Source organism: Sinocyclocheilus anshuiensis, unplaced genomic scaffold, assembly GCF_001515605.1.
Source record: "Sinocyclocheilus anshuiensis isolate Anshui unplaced genomic scaffold, SAMN03320099.WGS_v1.1 scaffold552, whole genome shotgun sequence".
Classification (NCBI taxonomy): domain Eukaryota; kingdom Metazoa; phylum Chordata; class Actinopteri; order Cypriniformes; family Cyprinidae; genus Sinocyclocheilus; species Sinocyclocheilus anshuiensis.
Window position 1 is genome coordinate 322852 of NW_015554362.1, and position 18793 is coordinate 341644.

General features: G+C 35.1%; 1 protein-coding gene and 1 pseudogene across 1 annotated transcript; both read left to right on the top strand.

Moving 5' to 3' along the window:
• Positions 1-6289: 6289 nt before the first annotated feature.
• On the top strand, positions 6290-7850 carry LOC107671387 (uncharacterized; annotated as a pseudogene).
• Positions 7851-15404: 7554 nt separating this feature from the next.
• Positions 15405-18471, top strand: LOC107671398 (uncharacterized). Its single transcript, XM_016464311.1, has 2 exons — positions 15405-15490; positions 17282-18471. Exon 2 carries the CDS (start codon positions 17331-17333, stop codon positions 18009-18011), a length of 681 nt encoding a protein of 226 aa, XP_016319797.1. The 5' UTR covers positions 15405-15490; positions 17282-17330; the 3' UTR covers positions 18012-18471.
• Positions 18472-18793: the final 322 nt, after the last annotated feature.

The window sequence follows — 18793 nt, forward strand, 5'->3', positions numbered from 1 at the left end:
TATCATGGCAGTTAGTCTCTTTATTTGTCATTTTATATGACCCAATGTGATTTCTGTCAAGTCAGTTCAGGATGTGAACACACTAAAGACTTTGACTGCAGAATGCAGGTGAATATGGAAATTGCATTGATTTGCATTAAATGCAAACTTGTCAATGTTTCAGAGGCAGAGTGCTGTGGTTAATCAATCTCATCTGAAAAAAATATATATAAAAAAAATATATATTCCAGGTTCAGTACTAGTTAGCAGCATTTATGGCATAAAGCTGATTACAATTTCAAATTCTTTCTTTCTGGGTTATATTGAGGCATTTACTGTACAATGGAAGTGAATGAGGCCAATCCTTAAACATTTATACTCACTGTTTCAAAAGTGTAGCCGCAAGACTTAACATGTATGTTAGCATGCTTTTAGTGTGAAAAATCACTTACCTAGACGTCTACATGAAGCATTCGCAGGGTGACCAGTGCGTCATGGAAAACCTCTGCACTCGACTCGCGTACCTGTTCTGCATCGGTTTCATCGCTCTGATGGGCTACTAAGGCATCCTGGGGGATGATTTGGAATCTCAAAATGAAGAGTGGGAAGAGAATATGAGGAATGTGCAGGAGAAAATGCAGGAGGTGCTGAGGAGATGCAAGTGATCGTGAAACTTTTCTGCACAACCACGCTCTTTATTGTCTTCGTGCTTCACCTTTTAGACCATAGACTTCATCGACCTGCAGCATCTAATGCAGCTTATCTTCCTGATGACCGCAGGTCATGCTGAAGTGCACACAGTCATTTCCTGTAATCTAGTTCTTGTTTTTTAATCACACAATCACATTTCTTCATGCCTTGCCTCAGTTTAACACTACATGACCAAGATATTTCACACTAATCTACAGAATGCTGGCTGTGGTTATATAAATATTATTAAAGTTCATATGCATTCATAAGCAGTGTCATCTTGAAAATGGTTTTAAAAAGCTTCAAGACTACATGATGAACAACTTGTTTCCTGAATAAATACAAAGTATATACGGTTATAAAATATGTTCTATAAAATATAATTTAAATAATCTATCATCTATCTATCTATCTATCTATCTATAAACATTGCAAAATAAAGAGCATATAATTTACTATCTGTGCATACTAAGATCGAAATTTCTCTCTGAAATGTTCATGTTTATGCATCTTTTCGGCAGACAGACTTTAGTGTGCATTTAATTGTATCCTGTCTGTGTGTCTTATATATTTTTTAGTGCCATTAGAACAGATTATCAGAGCATATATTTTAATATGAGAGGTGAAATCTAAACTGAAGGTTATTTTTTGCATTTCTTTGACCCTTTTGTTTTGGCTAAATTAAAAGATTATACTTGATGTACAGTGCTGCACATTTAGTCTGACATGGCTGAAGTTCATCAAGATAATCGTGTTTGTTTCACATTTGTTTATCCATAAAGCACTGCAATATACATAAATGTAGCTAAATTATGTATTTTGAATGTCTCATGGATTGGAAAACATTACCTTCCTAATCATTATTAAAATACTTTTTTTTAACTCTTTGGAATGCTGATGCACTTATAACGCTGTACAATATTGTTAAATTTTTCAATAAAGATATAAGGAATGAACATAACTATTACAAGTTGTTTTGACTTAAAGGAGACATATTATGCCCCTTTTTACAATATGTAATATAAGTCTCACGTGTACCCAGAATGTATCTGTGAAGTTTCAGCTCAAAATACTCCACAGATCATTTATTATATCATTTTGAAAATGCCTATTTTGACTGGAAGCAGAAACGGGCTGTTTTCGTGTGTTGTCTTTTTAAATGCAAATGAGCTGCTGCTCCCTGCCCCCTTTTCCAGAATAGAGCTGTGCCATTACCGCTCGGACCTGCTAAAAAACATCTGTTTTGGTTCTGATTATCATGTTTGTCGCGCCGAAATCATGCGTTTTAAACCATATTCGTTTTAAACTTCTGATATATGTTTTTCTGAGTGCACACGTACAGAAAGCGGCTCACAACACGTGAGTAATAAACTAAGTTCTCATTCACACACAAGTTTATCTTAAAAACACACATGCGTTACAAAAACAGTTGGTTATGTCTGTGAAGGTAAACAGCTGGGAAATAAATCGCATGTTTATTTTAGATCTGTAAAGATATATTTAGAATATAAATATATGTAAAAGACTTACACATTGTTGCCGTAAACAAATTACAGTAGCTGTAGGGACTTTTCTTGTTAGATGTTCTTCTGCCACTAGATAGCAGTAAAAGACCATAAATTGAGCTCAGCCCTAAATATGAACACAAGCATACTTCTACTGCTTAATGCATATTGTATGAATAGCACCTACTAGTTTTAACAGATGTCAAATGCAGCTATAATCAGTTTAAACTGACATATGATCTCACTATGTTATTATATTGGAAATACATCTGTTTATATTGCATTTTTAAATGTATTTCATTCATTTTGTGTAAAAAAAAAAATACATACAGCCTATGTTATTGTACTGTATATTTGAAGTATCTGTGCGTCAAATGAAGCAGACATATATAAGTTGATTTCAGACTTTTAAAACCTCTAAAAATAGACTCTGGTAAAACATCAACTAGGCCTATGCTAAAATAAAAAACTGTGTTGTTAGAAAAAAATGTTTAACTTTGAATGAAAGTCAAAAACGACAGATGATTTTTGCCTACACAATAGAATTTAATCAGGTTAAACGCCATATCGAATTTAACGCGGATGAAAACGAGCCTACGAGTGATAGTTTTTACAATGGCACACACTATATAAAGAGCCTAAATCATGCATTTTTCACAACTTTCATAACTGTTTTATAAAGTTTTTTTGTCTACTGCCTTTTCTCCGTAAAGACGTTTCGTGCAATCATCATGTTGTTAAACAACAGTACAATCAATGGTGTAGTTACAGCATCTACCAGCAGGGGCTAACTGGAGCACGTGCAAAGCTCTCTTTGAATTGTCCAAATCAATGACCTTTCACACAAATAATACATTTCCCTCCTAAAATATTCAGGATTAAACCTACCTAAGCAGTTTGGAGGACATTATTACTTTATCCTTATTTTCCTGTTGTATTAAACACTTCTGTTTCATTAAAGAAAGCATAGCCTAAACAGTAATAAGCTTGGTAGACTGAGTACATTTGAGACATGTGTACAGTTGAAACACTAAATCATGCATTTTTCACAACTTTCATACCTGTTTTATAAAGTTTTTTTTGTCTACTGCCGTTTCTCCGTAAAGACGTTTCGTGCAATCATCATGTTGTTAAACAACAGTACAATCAATGGTGTAGTTACAGCATCTACCAGCAGGGGCTAACTGGAGCACGTGCAAAGCTCTCTTTGAATTGTCCAAATCAATGACCTTTCACACAAATAATACATTTCCCTCCTAAAATATTCAGGATTAAACCTACCTAAGCAGTTTGGAGGACATTATTACTTTATCCTTATTTTCCTGTTGTATTAAACACTTCTGTTTCATTAAAGAAAGCATAGCCTAAACAGTAATAAGCTTGGTAGACTGAGTACATTTGAGACATGTGTACAGTTGAAACACCTTAAACAACTTGCGTACACAAGAACCCCAAGCCTTGATTTTTTTCTCCACACACGTTTCTTTTTACAAGGTGAGATTTTCTTTTCACCATGTCCTTTCCACAATGAATAGCTTATTATTCTTTTATGATTGTTAAACTTACCATATATCATTGCAAACGTGCTCTAAAAATAGACATATTTTATGACATTGCGCCATGCAAGGTCTTTTCATAATCTAGAGAAACGTGCGAGTATGTCGGTGGGGTACGGTTGAGACGCAGTGTATCAACTGTACCCAGACAGGTGTCCTATTGCTTCACATGCTGTTTAGTTGTACAGTGTTATGATAATAGGTTAAAAGTCACATTTACACACATGCTACGCAAATTCTGTTAAAAAATGATATTTGTGATATTTCAACTATGTCATTAAAAAATGTCTATTATTAATGGACATGTTTTCTAACATGAATGTTCAAAGGATTACATAGCATTTTAAGACACATACTAGGTGGTAAAGTGGGTACAGTTGATACACCCTTTATAGGTCGATATGTATACAGTAACAGTTCAATCATAGAAAATAAAATGCATATTCAGAGGCTGTGTGTGTTTGTGTATTGGTATTACCTATGTTATGGGGACCAAATGTCGCCATAAAAATAGTAAAACCAGTCAATTCTAACCTTATGGGAACATTTTTTAGGTCCCCATGGGGAAACAAGCTTATAATTCACACAGAATGATTAAAAAATTAAAAAATGCAGAAAGTTTCGAGTAATGGGTAGATTTAGGGTTAGGGTTATAGAATATACAGGTATGTATATTGTTATTTTTACTGCTATGTTTACATTTATACTGTTTGCCATATCTTTTGTAGTGTTAAATATGTGTTCCTATTTTGTTTAACTGAATCTGAATTAAAGCAAATAAATGAATCTGATTTTTTTAAATGCACAACTGTAATTTTGTAATTTATTACATTTGCAATAAATGGTTAGCCAGCTTTAGAGCATTAAGAATGGGTGTCTCAACTGTGCCATGGTACTACAAAAATGCACCTTATGTTTATGAGCTAATTGTGGAAAATATAAACTACTTATGGCTATTATCAATTTATGATATTTTAGTACATAAGCAAAAGAAATATCATGTGAAAAATCACTTCATTCCAGCATCTAGTGTTTGTGTAGTGATGAAAAAAGCAGAAAGTGTCTCAACTGTATTGTCTACCCTACTTTACCCTTTGTGACATCTCAGAAGACAGATCTTTAGTCTTGTTCTGCGTCATTTCATGTCATCAGCCAGAAACGTTTGCAAAGACTCTTATGTCAAGTCTGAGAGGCAATCATATGGACACGATTCTGAAAGACAGAAAAATAAAAAGAAAGAAATAAAGATATAAATGTTAAGGCTTTTCTGGAGGAGTTATGATCCACAAAAAAAAAAATAAATAAATAAAGAATCAGCCATGGTTTAGCATGTTACTTTTTTGTATAAACGGTATAGTGGTTTATACAAATAAAAATACACTTACAGTTCAATTGAATGTAGGCTATGCGTCAGTTTGGTTTTATTGTGTTGATTAAATTATTATTGTGACAGAAATGACAAAAACATTTCCTAATAGGGTGTATGTGATTAAAAGAAAAACAATGGGAAAAAGGGGGGGGGGTTATTTTAGACAAAACTTTAACTGAAATATATCAACTTCGCCATATGACAATCCCTGGTCTCATCAAAATAAAATAATCGGTATCAGAATATGATGTAATATAATGGGCCTATAAAATATTTCAGTTAGCCATTTCTTTCGTACCAAACAGGAGGGAATAAGGCTGAAAACATTAAAATGCAAACACCTCTGTTGGGCCTCACGGGAATAAGTCATCATGTTCAGCGGTGTCAGCCGTCCATGCATTCAGACACAAGGTCACACTGATTTATCTGACTTGTTTTCAAATGCTTATTTGTAGATTGGTAGAAAATAAATGTAGATCCACCACTTGATTTGCATATATGCACAACGATGCATGTGATTTCGTTTTTTTGTGTGTCCTTTACGGAACAGAAGATGGCACATTCAGTGGTGCCATATCTATACGCAACACGATTTTAAGCGCAAGTCGTTTTATTTCTGTACTGAATGTGATTATTTAGAGATTTTAAATGTGCCTGGACTTAGTTTAACACGATTTTTCTCATTAACATGCATGCAGATTTAAAATGGGGGAAAAAATGCTGATGGCACACTTGGCTATCGTGTAAAATTAGCAACGTGAGGACAGCTTCGTGTATGCTTAATGCTTTCGGCTGTGATGGAAACACGTGCAATCATTTAGGTTTTGAAAGATTTATAAAAAAAAATCTTACATATTTACATCAAAAATATTATTATAATAAATCTGACCGCATGCGCTTTTTTGTCTCTAAGACCTGTATTGTCTGAGAAAAGTACGACAGGTTTTCTGAGATTTATTTACAACTTCAGTGTCAACAAATAAGAATACAGAACAAATGGAGACGTTCAGTTTTCTTAAGCAAAAATAATTCTGAGCTTATGAAGAAAGCAATTAAATTGCTTTTGCAACTTTTATTTCACATTATGCAACTTGAATTAAAATTGACCCATTGTGTAAATAGATTTTTGATTTTAATAGTACAAGAAACTAAGGCATCTTTTTATTATTCTTTTTTGTTTGTTTTTAGAAATGTCCAGTCCACTAGAGCCTAGAAGCTTGCGTTCTGCAAGTGAACGGCGTATTATTGTGCCATCTCAAAGAGGCACAAAATCACTTTCACTGACTTTTTCATTAACGGTTCCCTCCTTGTGGAATGACCTGCTCAAATCAATCCGAGCAGCTGAATCCTTAACCATCTTCAAGAAACGACTAAAAACACATCTGTTCCACCTCTATTTGACCCTCTAACTCTAGCACTTTCTATTCTATTTGAATTCTACTTTATCTTCTTTTTTTATAAAAAAACATTTTAAAATTATTTATATCTTTCTATTCTATTTTTTCTATTCTATGCTTTGGATAAAAGCGTCTGCTAAATTTTGTAAGTCGCTTTGGATAAAAGCGTCTGCTAAATGACTAAGACTAAATCTAAATCTAGAGTGGGTTGTAGCCCAGAAGAAGGAAGCCATTGAAGCCGTAATGGAGATGTTTGAGAGAGGAGCCGAGGTGCTGGCCAGTGCTGTTGGGGAGTTGTGCCCTCTTTTTGAAGCTTCTGCACCAGTTTTGAGGCTGGTCTTGGACAACGTGGAAAGCAAGGAGATCACATATGTCAAAGACCAGTTTCTAGTTGTGAGGAGCAAATTGGATGTCCTCTCATGTCAAATAGAGGACATCAACTGCGAGATTAAAAAGGGACGGTTGGATTCTCAGTTCTTCACTGTGGAGGAAAATATATGCAACCAGTTTAGAAAATACATAGACATTCTGGAGGCTAAACCTGAGTATAAGGAGGTCAGAAAACGCTTGTTGCAGCATTTTCCGAAAACAGGAGGAGAAAAGAATCTCTACATGCTTTACGATGCTGTGATGGGGAACAGCACATTTGGGGAGCGTTGTGGAACAATACGAGGCCAGAAACAGAAGGGACCTGGAAGACTTCTGCGTCAGGCTGAAGGAGCTGCTCTGCTTGGGAATCATTGCTCTGCTGGGATATTGTTTCCTTACTCAGGGTGAGGAATCAGAGCAGGAGAAGATTCAAGAGTGGAGCACGAAGATCCAAGAAATTGAGACGAAAATGAAGGAAACGATAGAGAAATGTGTGGATTCGTTTCCAGAGCAAGCTGAACTGGACATCAAGAGGCTTGTGAAGGAGAAAGAAGATGAGAACCTTCAGGAAATGGCCAAGGAACTGCTGGACTTCCTGATGAAGAAGTACGACTGGGTGAGCTGGTCCATCAGAGCCATTAGTAACTTGGGCAAAATTAGCAACTTGAGAGCTGGACAAAACTTTCAGTGTGTGGCTGGACAGAATTATTTTGAAGTTTCTCAAGGAAATGACACCAACCTGGTGGTCTCGTTCAGCAGCAACCCTCAGGCTGTGCCCAACGAGAGCGTAAAACAGACGATGGAAGGTCCTGCGAGGAAGGGAGACGCCAAAGCTGTGGTGGAGCTTCTGGAGAAGCAGTTAGCTGGGTTTCTGGTTCATGCCATCAGTCGTCACAAGGACAGCTTTGCTCTGTCGAGTTTTCCTGAAGAATGACACTACTGGGAGAAACATAAGAATGTGAATGTGTGTGTGCATTCGGAGTAGATTTAAATGGTTAAACGGGATCGTTAGTCACACAGTTTTTCAGTATTTTAAATTACACTAAATATAAAAAACTACTATAGCTGCACTTTACTGTATTTATCCAGGATCTATGTCTTGAAAACAGTATTTATATGGCATCGTTCATTGTCAGCTTACTGTCTCTAACAAACAGTTATTGCATTTATTGTAATGTTTTTTTTCTAAACTGAAACCAAAGTGATCTTGTTCAGACTAACCAGTTTAACTAGCCAGGCCATCTGTGTATGCGCTTTTATAAGCAATTATATCCAGTTAATATTATTTTATGTTACAAAGTTTATGTTACACATCTCAGTCCAACTGTCTTTTTTCAGCAACCCATACAGACTGAGCTTTCAGTAAAACAAGGACCTTTGCAGATCTTTGCAAGAAATAGTTTCAATATATGACACCCATTGCTATGATATACCACCCAAAGCCACATTTAATTCAATTACTGTTTTTGTACACAAGTCAGCATTTTCTGGCCAAGGGCTGCAGAAACATGGTGAGTAACGTTTCACTTTGTTAATATAAAGCCAACGAGTTTCGAAGTGCTGTGATCAGCTCTCCGGATCCAGTCATTAAAATCACTGAGGTGCTGAGTGAAGGAACAATCCATCATTTGACACTCAGGAGGGAGGATTCATTTCCATTGTATTCTTGTATTCCATTGTATGAGTTTCTATTGTGAGTTAATGCTAAAAATCTGATTGTAAATGCATACTGTTTGAAGCTATACTGAAAACCATTGGGAATTAAAATAATATAGAATAAACCATTATTAGAGGCCTATTATGACCCTCTGATGCAAGATCTTTAAAAGCCATTTATAACCATTCTGTGACCAAACTACTGTGGGTGATGACCTTTGAACCCTACACACATAATCCAGTATGACTGTCCTCTTTATATGTCAATAGATTTTTGATTTATGACAATATAAACCTCTTTCATTTTAAATAGTTTAATGCGGGGAAATCCAGACAGGTACAAACAAATAAAACATATTTTATAGGTTCATAAAAATTGCGGTTGTTGAATGTTAATGGTTTAAAAAGGGCATTTTCTTGCCTACAAACTGCCACTGACTTTACCAAATCAATCCTCTCTCAAAAAACATCATTCTGAAAAATTAAATAAAGATTAGAAATAATTATTTTCTTGTTCCAAAAGTAAAAAGAATCATAATTTCATCCAGATTTTTCCTTTGTGATTAAAAATTTTATTTATTTATTTGTTTGTTTTTATTTATTTAGGAAGGTGGCCAGCATCTTAATAAAAATACAAGGTGGAATATTTAAAGTTTTTGAAGCAGTTGTTCATGCTCCTGTTTCAGAGTATGAATGGAAATGCATGGCTCAGCCTGTATTCATTAGCGGTAGAGGCTTCTGTCCTGGTTAGAGCTATTGATCATGTGGCTTCCGTCTCTGAAAAAGGGCTGAACCTTAAACCTGTCTGTTACTAGACCAAAACAAACATCTATCATTCCAGTTTGACATAGCGACATGTTTTGCTGGACTACTTTAAAACTTTTAAATAAAGGCAAATGAAACCACAACATCTCCAGGAAAGGGCATCAGTCAATATCAATATTTAATAAATAAATGAGTGATTTTATGAATCTCAGCATCACAGTAGTGCCGAGGCGGCTGATCAGTTCCAGCATACCTCACTTTGGTTGCATCTGCCAATCACAGCCTGAGCTAATGACATTACCTTTTCGTCAGAGTGGGCCATCGACCGGTTTCCTGGCCTTAAGAGGCCTGATCTGATAAAAAGCATTAAAACATTTGCACTGTGACACACACCAGCTCACCCTCAGCCTCTGCACAGGATTCATCCTTCTGATGTCTGATTGTGCCTATAAAACCTTTGCGAAAAGACCTTGCTGTTATTCTTAACAAAATGAGTATATGTGATACTGCAAATAAAAAAGCATTTTAGCATAACATCTCAATCATGATGATCTGAAATAAAAAAGCATAATAACTCAAAACAGCATCAAACAGAACTGTAAACAAAGCTATATCCATTATTAATTATCAGCAACAACTATTAACGGTTCTAATTAGTCAATATCTTGCCCAGGACACCATAATTAAATATTAATGAGATTATGACCACACCCCTTGTTTTTTCTCATTGCGTTTAATTAATTGAAATATGTTTGTTGAAATTGTGTACATCAGGGTTATTACAGTTAACTAAAACTATAAAAAAAATTTTAACAGAAATCTAAAAATGTTAAATTTTTAATTGTATTCAATTTTATTCCAGCTAGTTAAAGCAACGTTTCTATTTTTCATTGAACTTGATGTACTAAAATAACTATAGACATATTTAAAGAAATGAATAAAAATGACAAAAAAGACCATTTACAAAAATGTTAATTAATATTAAAATGAAAACAAAAATAAAAACATTCAAAATATGAATAAAATTATAATAGCATCTCAATAACTCTGGTGTATACATTAAAACTGTTTTAACTAATAAATAACTGTTATTTATTTATTTAGTTAGTTAATTCAACTTCAATTATTTCAATTCATTTCAGTTATGAAAGCAGCAACATATCAAAAATAAAAAAAAATAAAGATTATGTACACAAATTATTATTATTATAATTATTCAATGATTATTCAATTTTAAATGATCTCAGCAGGCAAAGTTTATGTTTAGGTCATATTTGCCGGGGACACATGGAAACCTCATTTCAATAAAGGGAAGTTGATTTAAAGGGGTCATATGATGCGATTTCAATTTTTCCTTTCTCTTTGGAGTGTTACAAGCTCTTGGTGCATAAAGAAGATCTGTAAAGTTGCAAAGACTAAAGTCTCAAATCCAAAGAGATATTCTTTATAAAAGTTAAGAGTCAGCCACACCTACCTAAAACGGCTCGTTCTAACACGCCCCAACATACCTACGTCGCTCTGTGGGAAGATTTGCATAACGCCGCCCAAATGTTCACGCAAAGAAAGAAGGCGTAACTTTTATTCTCGCTGTAGTATTGTTGCCGCCGCCATATCCTGAAGACGCTGTGTGCTTCGTTGTGAAAGCGAAACTACTTTGTTTGGTGTTCGAAACGAGGACGATATCCGCTTCATGCCTAGAGCTGATCCGTGCTGGTCGCTGAGGGAATACAACAGTATGGTGAGAGGCGTAACATTTCCGTCACACACTTGAGGTATTCGGCCAATCACAACGCACTGGATAGCTGGCCAATCACAGCACACCTCGCTTTTTCAGAACGATGCGCTTTGTAAAAATTGACACGTTTCAGAAAGGCGGAGCATAGAGGAGAAACAATAATGTACAGTATGTGGAAAATAATGTGTTTTTTTAACTTTAAACCGCATAAACACATTTCATTACACCAAATACACAAAATAATGTTCTTTTTAGCAGCATATCATATGACCCCTTTAAAGAAAATAAAATGTCAGTTTCAGTCTTTGGGAGCAGGAGGTAAATGACACTGATTATGCTCATGGGTTTATTTTTGTCCACTCGTTCGCCAAACCAGTAGCGTATTACGGTTCTAATCGGTATATTGATCTTGTTTTGGCTCCATCTGCACTCGCTCTCATTTCACACAATGTGTGCGAGCCTCGTAGTGTAATGCTGTTCGCTGTTTCTCTGTCTTCTGACCTTTTTGAAGGTCACAAGCATGTGTATGTGCATATATGTCACCAGCAGTAATATCCTGATGACAGCAGTTTGTGTCAGCTTTGACATTTGTTTTTTCTTTTTTGCATGTCACACAAAATTCCAAAAAGATTCTCTTTGTGTATTTTGTTAGACCAATGTTTCAGATGACTCTCTTGGCCTAAATGTTTTTTCTTACATGCAGACTAAGATCTGATATTATTGACTGTATTGATTGATGATGTCAACAATTTTCTGATTTTGACACCCAATTTGTATATTCAAATTGACATCAAGAAAATACAAGAACAAATATCTATCTAATGTATATATTTGAGTAAATTCAAAAGCATAATTAAAATTATACAGAATTTATTTAAAGCCAAATTCTTTTTTCCTTTATTTTTTCCTTTTATTTTTTAAAATTAAATATTTTAATACATTTTTAAAAATTCCGTATTGTATAATTATATACAGTATATATGTTTCTACCTTATTTTATGACCAATTCTAGTGTATAACAGTGTACATAGTATTTGTATACTATTATATTTTTTATTAATATTTTTAATTAGCTTTTTATATTTTCAGTTTAGCATTCATTTTGATTTAAATTTAATTTGTAGTCATTTTGTTATGGTCGTTTGTCATTTTTTATTTTTATTTATTTAATTTGTATAAATATTATAATATTTCTATTTAGGTTTAATTTTTTTTTTTTCATTTAGTTTTTTCATCATTTCATTTTTTTCCCTGTTAGTAATTTTAGTGCTTCAAATTTTTTTTTTCATTTAAGTTGCCAAGGTAACATTTCTAATTTTCATTTATTTTAAGTTATTCATGTGATATTTATATTTTATTTCAGCTTTATTTCAATTAACAAAATTGTTTTTAATAGTTGCAGTTAACAATAATAACCCTGGTCTAGAACCACACGACGTGACAAACTGGATAAACCATGCTCAATCAAACATAACGCCTAAGCACTCTCACAGCACAAAGAAGTACTGGAGAGCACTGGTTTTCACTGTTAATCAGAGTCTTGTAGTGTAGGGTTTGGGGATTGAGGTTTCATCTGTCATTTTTAAGAGCATCAAAACACACGCTTAGGTGAAATGGACTGCAATCCATATAGAGCCTCCAACAAGCCACTGAACATTTGCCTGCTTCCTGTGATCTAGACGTCTATCGATCTTTTGAGTCTAAAGAATGGACTTAATGTGCAGAGCGGCAGGTTGCCCGACTGTGTCTAGTTCTTAGATTAGACTGATCAGGACTGGAAACAACTGTACCATAGCACAAAAACACAGTTGGCAAACATCTGATAGTTCTATTAAAAGTAAATAATTATTAGTATTATTAATACTCTTATTACTAAAGTCAAATTGCAAAACATGGCTGCAGGCTGGTCATGTGATCTCAGCATGGAGGACATTGCAGTGGATTTTATTTGAAATATCTGTTTTGGCAAATACAAATCCAACAACGAATTTGACTTAAGTAATTCAATTCACCTCCTCCTCCAAAAATCTGCCATGTCAATCAAGTGCCACTACAAAATAAAACCCAATCTACCATATCATTTAAAAAAATATATATATATACAGAAACTAAATAAGCTGTTACCTGAAAGTGTTTTTGTTTCAGTTAACAGGACAAACTAGTTTGATTTTCACTGACCCCGCAGGTCCTCATCACACATATCCGAAATCATGCTGATCATTGTTGTATATTTATTTACTATGAACATCACAGCACTAATTATGAGCTGCAGAATGTTTCAAAAACAGCATGCTTCCATCTTAGAAACATAGCCAAGCTACGGAACATGTTACCTGTTTCTGATGCAGAAAAGCTAGTTTATGCATTCATGACCTCAAGACTGAACTATTGTAATGCACTGCTAGCATGCTAACAGGTAGTCCAAAATGCAGCTGCTAGTGTCCTAACCAGGTCAAGAAAATATGATCATATTACACCAATTTTACAATCTCTACACTGGCAATCTCTATTAAGTTCCGTATCAGTTACAAAATATTACTACTTGCTTATAAAGCCCTAAATGGTTTAGCTCATGTGTACCTAACCAGTCTTCTACCACACTACAATCCATCACGCTCCCTAAGGTCACAAAACTCGAACTTTTGGTAGTAAAAGTCCACTAAAGGAGATTGGAGATTTGGCTCCCAAACTCTGGAATAGCCTTCCTGATAACGTTTGGGGTTCAGACGCACTCTGTTTAAATCTAGATTAAAGGCACATCTCTTTAGCCAAGCATTCACATAATGTATCTCATAACCTTGTTCTCCAGTTATATCTGATCAAATGCACATTATCATTCTTTGCTTGGTTTGAACGCATAATTTTTTCGGAACACCTGAGAAGAGATGATGCCAACCCCTCAGGGGACCTCAGATGACGACAACCCTGAACCAACATACAAAACGACCAAATTTTGCTATAAGTTTGATCGCAACATATAATCATTGCTGTTAATAGTGTTCACTGTTTGTTTGAAAACATATCATTAACTAACTGCATGATTTTTACTGTACATTTCTGCCATATGGACATCACCTTGACATAGTCACCACTGATAAGCTTCTCCTAAATGTAATGTAGAAACATTCATTTTCTGTTAAGCTGCTTTGCAACGATTTGTATGGTGACAAGCGCTATACAAATAAACGTGAATTGAATTGAAGTAACATCTTGTGGCTACAAGCATACATAAACCATACTGATAAACTGTGATCATAGTAATCAAACAGAAGTTACTATCTAAAAGTCATTTCCCTCAGGCATTAGTTTATTAAATTAAGCTAGCTTTGAATTAGTAAAGGGCAACATGCATAAAACATATATATATAGTAATTAGTAATTTTGTTGTGTTTTTGTCATATTTATTAGTTTTTTTATTATTAATAGTATGTTTTTATTTATTAGCTTTAGTTCATTTAGTTTTAATTATTTTAGTACTTCAACTTAAATGAGAATTTAGAGAAATGAGAAATAAAATAAGTTTAATCCTGAAATTGAAAGTGAAATTTACTCATCACTAATTATAGTTAGTGATGGGCTGCATTCTAGACTATTATTAAACAGACGTACTCATATTCTTATTACTCATGCTGTCAAATTAATGAACTAAATATCAGAACAATCTCTTACTTTTTCAGTCCGTGCCTGTGTCTTTGCTGTCATCCGACTGCAGGGTCTCCACTTTGGAATGGCCATTTACATTCAATGTCATCAATTGTACGAGTAATCTCATTAAATGTGGAGAGAATCATTTTCTAACAATAACAGCAGAGAATCAAGAGTCTTGCATGACAAACTGCTCTTATTCAGTGTTGTCCATCAAAATAACAGGAAAAAAAGATGTCTGCCAGTACTTTGTCTATGCAGTCTGTGTCATAGTGCTGCTAACTACTTCCTCATCATGTCTGTGTTTTAGTGCACAAGTAGGAAAACAGGAACTATACGTTTTAGGAACTGACTACACACATTTTGCATTACTCCACCTTAAGAGGAACATACATTACCATCAATGCCACCGTAACGTCTAAAGCAGGTCTACATCCTTTCACAGTGTGAATGATCACATGACATCTGGAGTCCTGCAGCACCACGGACAGCACCTACACTTCCTATATAGATGGATAGATGAATAGACAGAATATAGATAGATAGATAGATAGATAGATAGATTCCATTGCAATTAAATACTGACCATTTTCTGACCAGTATATTCATATTCATAATTGTGACATTTCATTAGTAAACAAATGGTTTGCATCAAAAATATTTCAAGGTCAATGAAAGACCAAATCTGCTTCATTTACCAGGAGCCTGTAAAATAATGGTATAGTCCATCTGTACACCCCTCCACACTGAGCTCAGATGAAACTGCCCATCCTGCAGTGACTGCTGGGAAGACGCGCAGCTGAGGGAGGTAGCAAACTGAAGAGGTAAGAGTAGAAATATTCCTCACAGGCAACAAGATCAGGCAAATACCAATGTGTAGATTTTTGTAGGTATTGTTTGTTAAAGTTTGAAAATGGCAGAAAGAGGATATGATTCTTAGCATGAACCAGGAAATAAGAAGTAGCAGCTAGGGGGAGCTATAACAGACAGCAGCTGGCTGAAGACATCTACTCTAGATGGGATGCAAACCAACACTTACATTGCTTGAGAAAACACAAGGAGATGTTGTATTGTTGTGTTTTTGCTTGATAAAGTTGTAAATGTTCAGTCTTGATCCTAGAGCTGCTAACAAACATCCAGCACACTGTAAAATGAGAAAGCTTTGTATAAGAAAAAATGACCTGAAATACTGTAGATATATTCAAATAAAATACTGACTTAAGTCCTAAATCTCACTAAAATGTGTTTAGACAGTTCACAGCCTGTAAAGTGATGTAAGATATGTTTGATATTCAGGCTAAGGTCTAAAGCTGCTTATTTTTTTAAACCATTTACGATTATTTAACATCTATATGTTTTGTAGATATAAGCATGATTATAATTCATGTGTATTTATACAATAGTGTCATTTACATTTGACATTTCTTTTTAATAATTCAGATCAGAATTCAGTTCGGTTCAGTTCAGTTCAGTTAGGACTAGATAAAACAATCCATTGTAACTTTGCAGCTCCTACTTTATCTCAGTTCGACCAGGTTCTTGAAAATACATCAATTTATGATATCAGAAGTAAATCAGATTTTTGATTTTTTTTTAAATTGTAAAAAAAAAAAAAAAAATTCTGTGGAACACAAAAGAAGAATTTAAAGGGGTCATATGATGCTGCTAAAAAGAACATTATGAAAGGAAAAATTGAAATCGCATCATATGACCCCTTTAAGAATTCTTCAGCTCTTTTCACATCCATTCTCAAAAAAGGACAAAAAAAAGTTCAAATTGATCCATGAAAAGTCCAAAAATGTTATACACATGAGTTTCAGACAGTTGTCAGTCTTTGCATAAGTGGCAGGAAATTTTCAGTGACTCATTCTGCAAGTTACATAGATACGTCAGTAGGTGGCGACAAGTGACTATTTTTAATGAGTGAATCATTCAGTCAACGGATTCATTCAGAAAGGAAACAAACGACCGTCCTAAAGAGTGAGAGATTGAATGATTCACTTAAACGATTCATTCAAAAATGCTTATTTAGGAAAGAAACGTGTGACTTTTTTGAGCGAATCACTGAATCATTCCGCCAAACGATTCGTTCAAAAACGATGATTCACTCTGGAACTAAACAAGAGACTGTCTTTATGAGTGAGTCATAGAATCATACATTCAACTGATTCGTTCAAAACGCTTATTCATTTCCGAAGGAAACAAGTGAATGATTCATTTAACTCAGGGGTGTCAAACTCAATTCCTGGAGGGCTGGAGCCCTGCAGAGTTTTGTTCCAACCCTGCTCCAACACACATACCATGTAGTTTTCAAATAAGCCTGAAGGACTTGATTAGTTGGATCAGGACAGGTGTGTTTAATTAGGGTTGAATCTAAACTCTGCAGGCTCCGGCCCTCCAGGATTTGAGTTTGACACCCCTGATTTAACTGATTTGTTCAAAAACGCTTATTTAGCAATGAAACAAGTGACTGTCTTTATTCAACCGAGGAATGAAACACAACCTACTGTGTGCTGCACAGAGACGCCAACAGCCTCAAAAAATTCATAAAATAAATATAAATAAATAAATTACCGTATTTTAAGTGATAACATTGTGTGCCTTTGTATCGTCAGTTTCTTCTTCAGGTAAACATCACTGGGAAGGACTCTTCCTCCAGACGCAATGGCTGAAAATGAGATCGTAGAAGACCAAGACAAGCTGAAGAGGGGTCTAGTGAAGGTTCTGGAATGTGTGGCCACCATCTCGTCTGCAGCAGCGGTGGTCAATCCCATCTTTGGCGTGGCTGGTTCTCTCATCCGGGTGGTGCTGCACCACATGGATGATGAAGACATTCAGAAACTCAAACAAGAGTTTGGCAGCGTGACTCGAGCCCTGGATGAAATTTCACAGCAGAACCAGAATGTATTGCTTCAGATCAGGAAGGAGACTGTGGATGGCCTGTACTGTCGTGTAGAAGAAAACATTCGTAATCAGTTCTCCAAATTCATGGACACTGTGGAGGTATCAGCAGCACACGAACAGCGCAAGAAAGAATTTCAAATGAGCTTTGTGCTCAATCAGTGTGACCAGAACCTCCACACACTGTATGGCGGCGTTATGGGCGAATCAAAGATCTTCTGCCAGCCCATCCTAGAGGTCTACATGAAACATTCACAAGGCGACCAGCGTGTCATGGAAAACCTCTGCACTCGACTCACATACCTGTTCTGCATCGGCCTCATTGCTCTGATGAGTTACGCTGCCATTGTCGGGGATGATGAGGAAGCTCTGCGCATCAAGTGGGAAGAGAAAATGAAAGATGTGGCCAAAAAGATGTCAGAGGTGTTAAACAGTTATGAGTGATTTTACCCCATGTGACCTTTACCCCACTTTTCTCAGCCAACTTCACTTTTATCTGTCTTTCTATGTTCTTTATCTATTTTATCTGTCATTGCCCTAGTAACTGCTGTCCATCTAGTTGTATGTCTATCCATCTAGTTGTCTGTCTCACTCAGAAAACTGTAGCAGCTACCTTGCAACCACCCTGAACAACCTGTTAACCCAATCCTACTGTAGTCCTGCAAATACTTGCACTTTTGAAACAAGTTATATTGAACTGTCATATTCTGATGTTATTTTTTGACAGTGGTGTACTCGTCTTTCTGTACAGTGCACTCAAACTGAATCTGCCCAAGCCAAAATCAAAGTAATCATTTATCTTTAATGCAAAATAATGTTACAAATCTTTAATTCCAATATAGCCTTAAAATACTTTTCTCATAAATCTATATCTCTCTAGAATGCCATTCAATTGGTATATTTTTTGGCATTGTTTAATGTATTCTTCATTATTATGAATAAACAAAGATGAGGAATACACAAACTCTTGATTTCATTTCAAGACACACAGTTTAAGTCGGCCACAGTGAGCAATTACGATGTTTTTGTATGCATAACTGATGAAACCATATCTATGAAGATTTTTGAGTGTGTGCAACTTCTCATCCTGACACTAGATGTCCCAGATTTCATACAAGATTTAAACACACTAAAAACAAATACATTGTGACCGAGCTAATAATAGTTGCAGCTTCTTTTTTTATTATGAAGGGGGAAATATATATATATATATATATATATATATA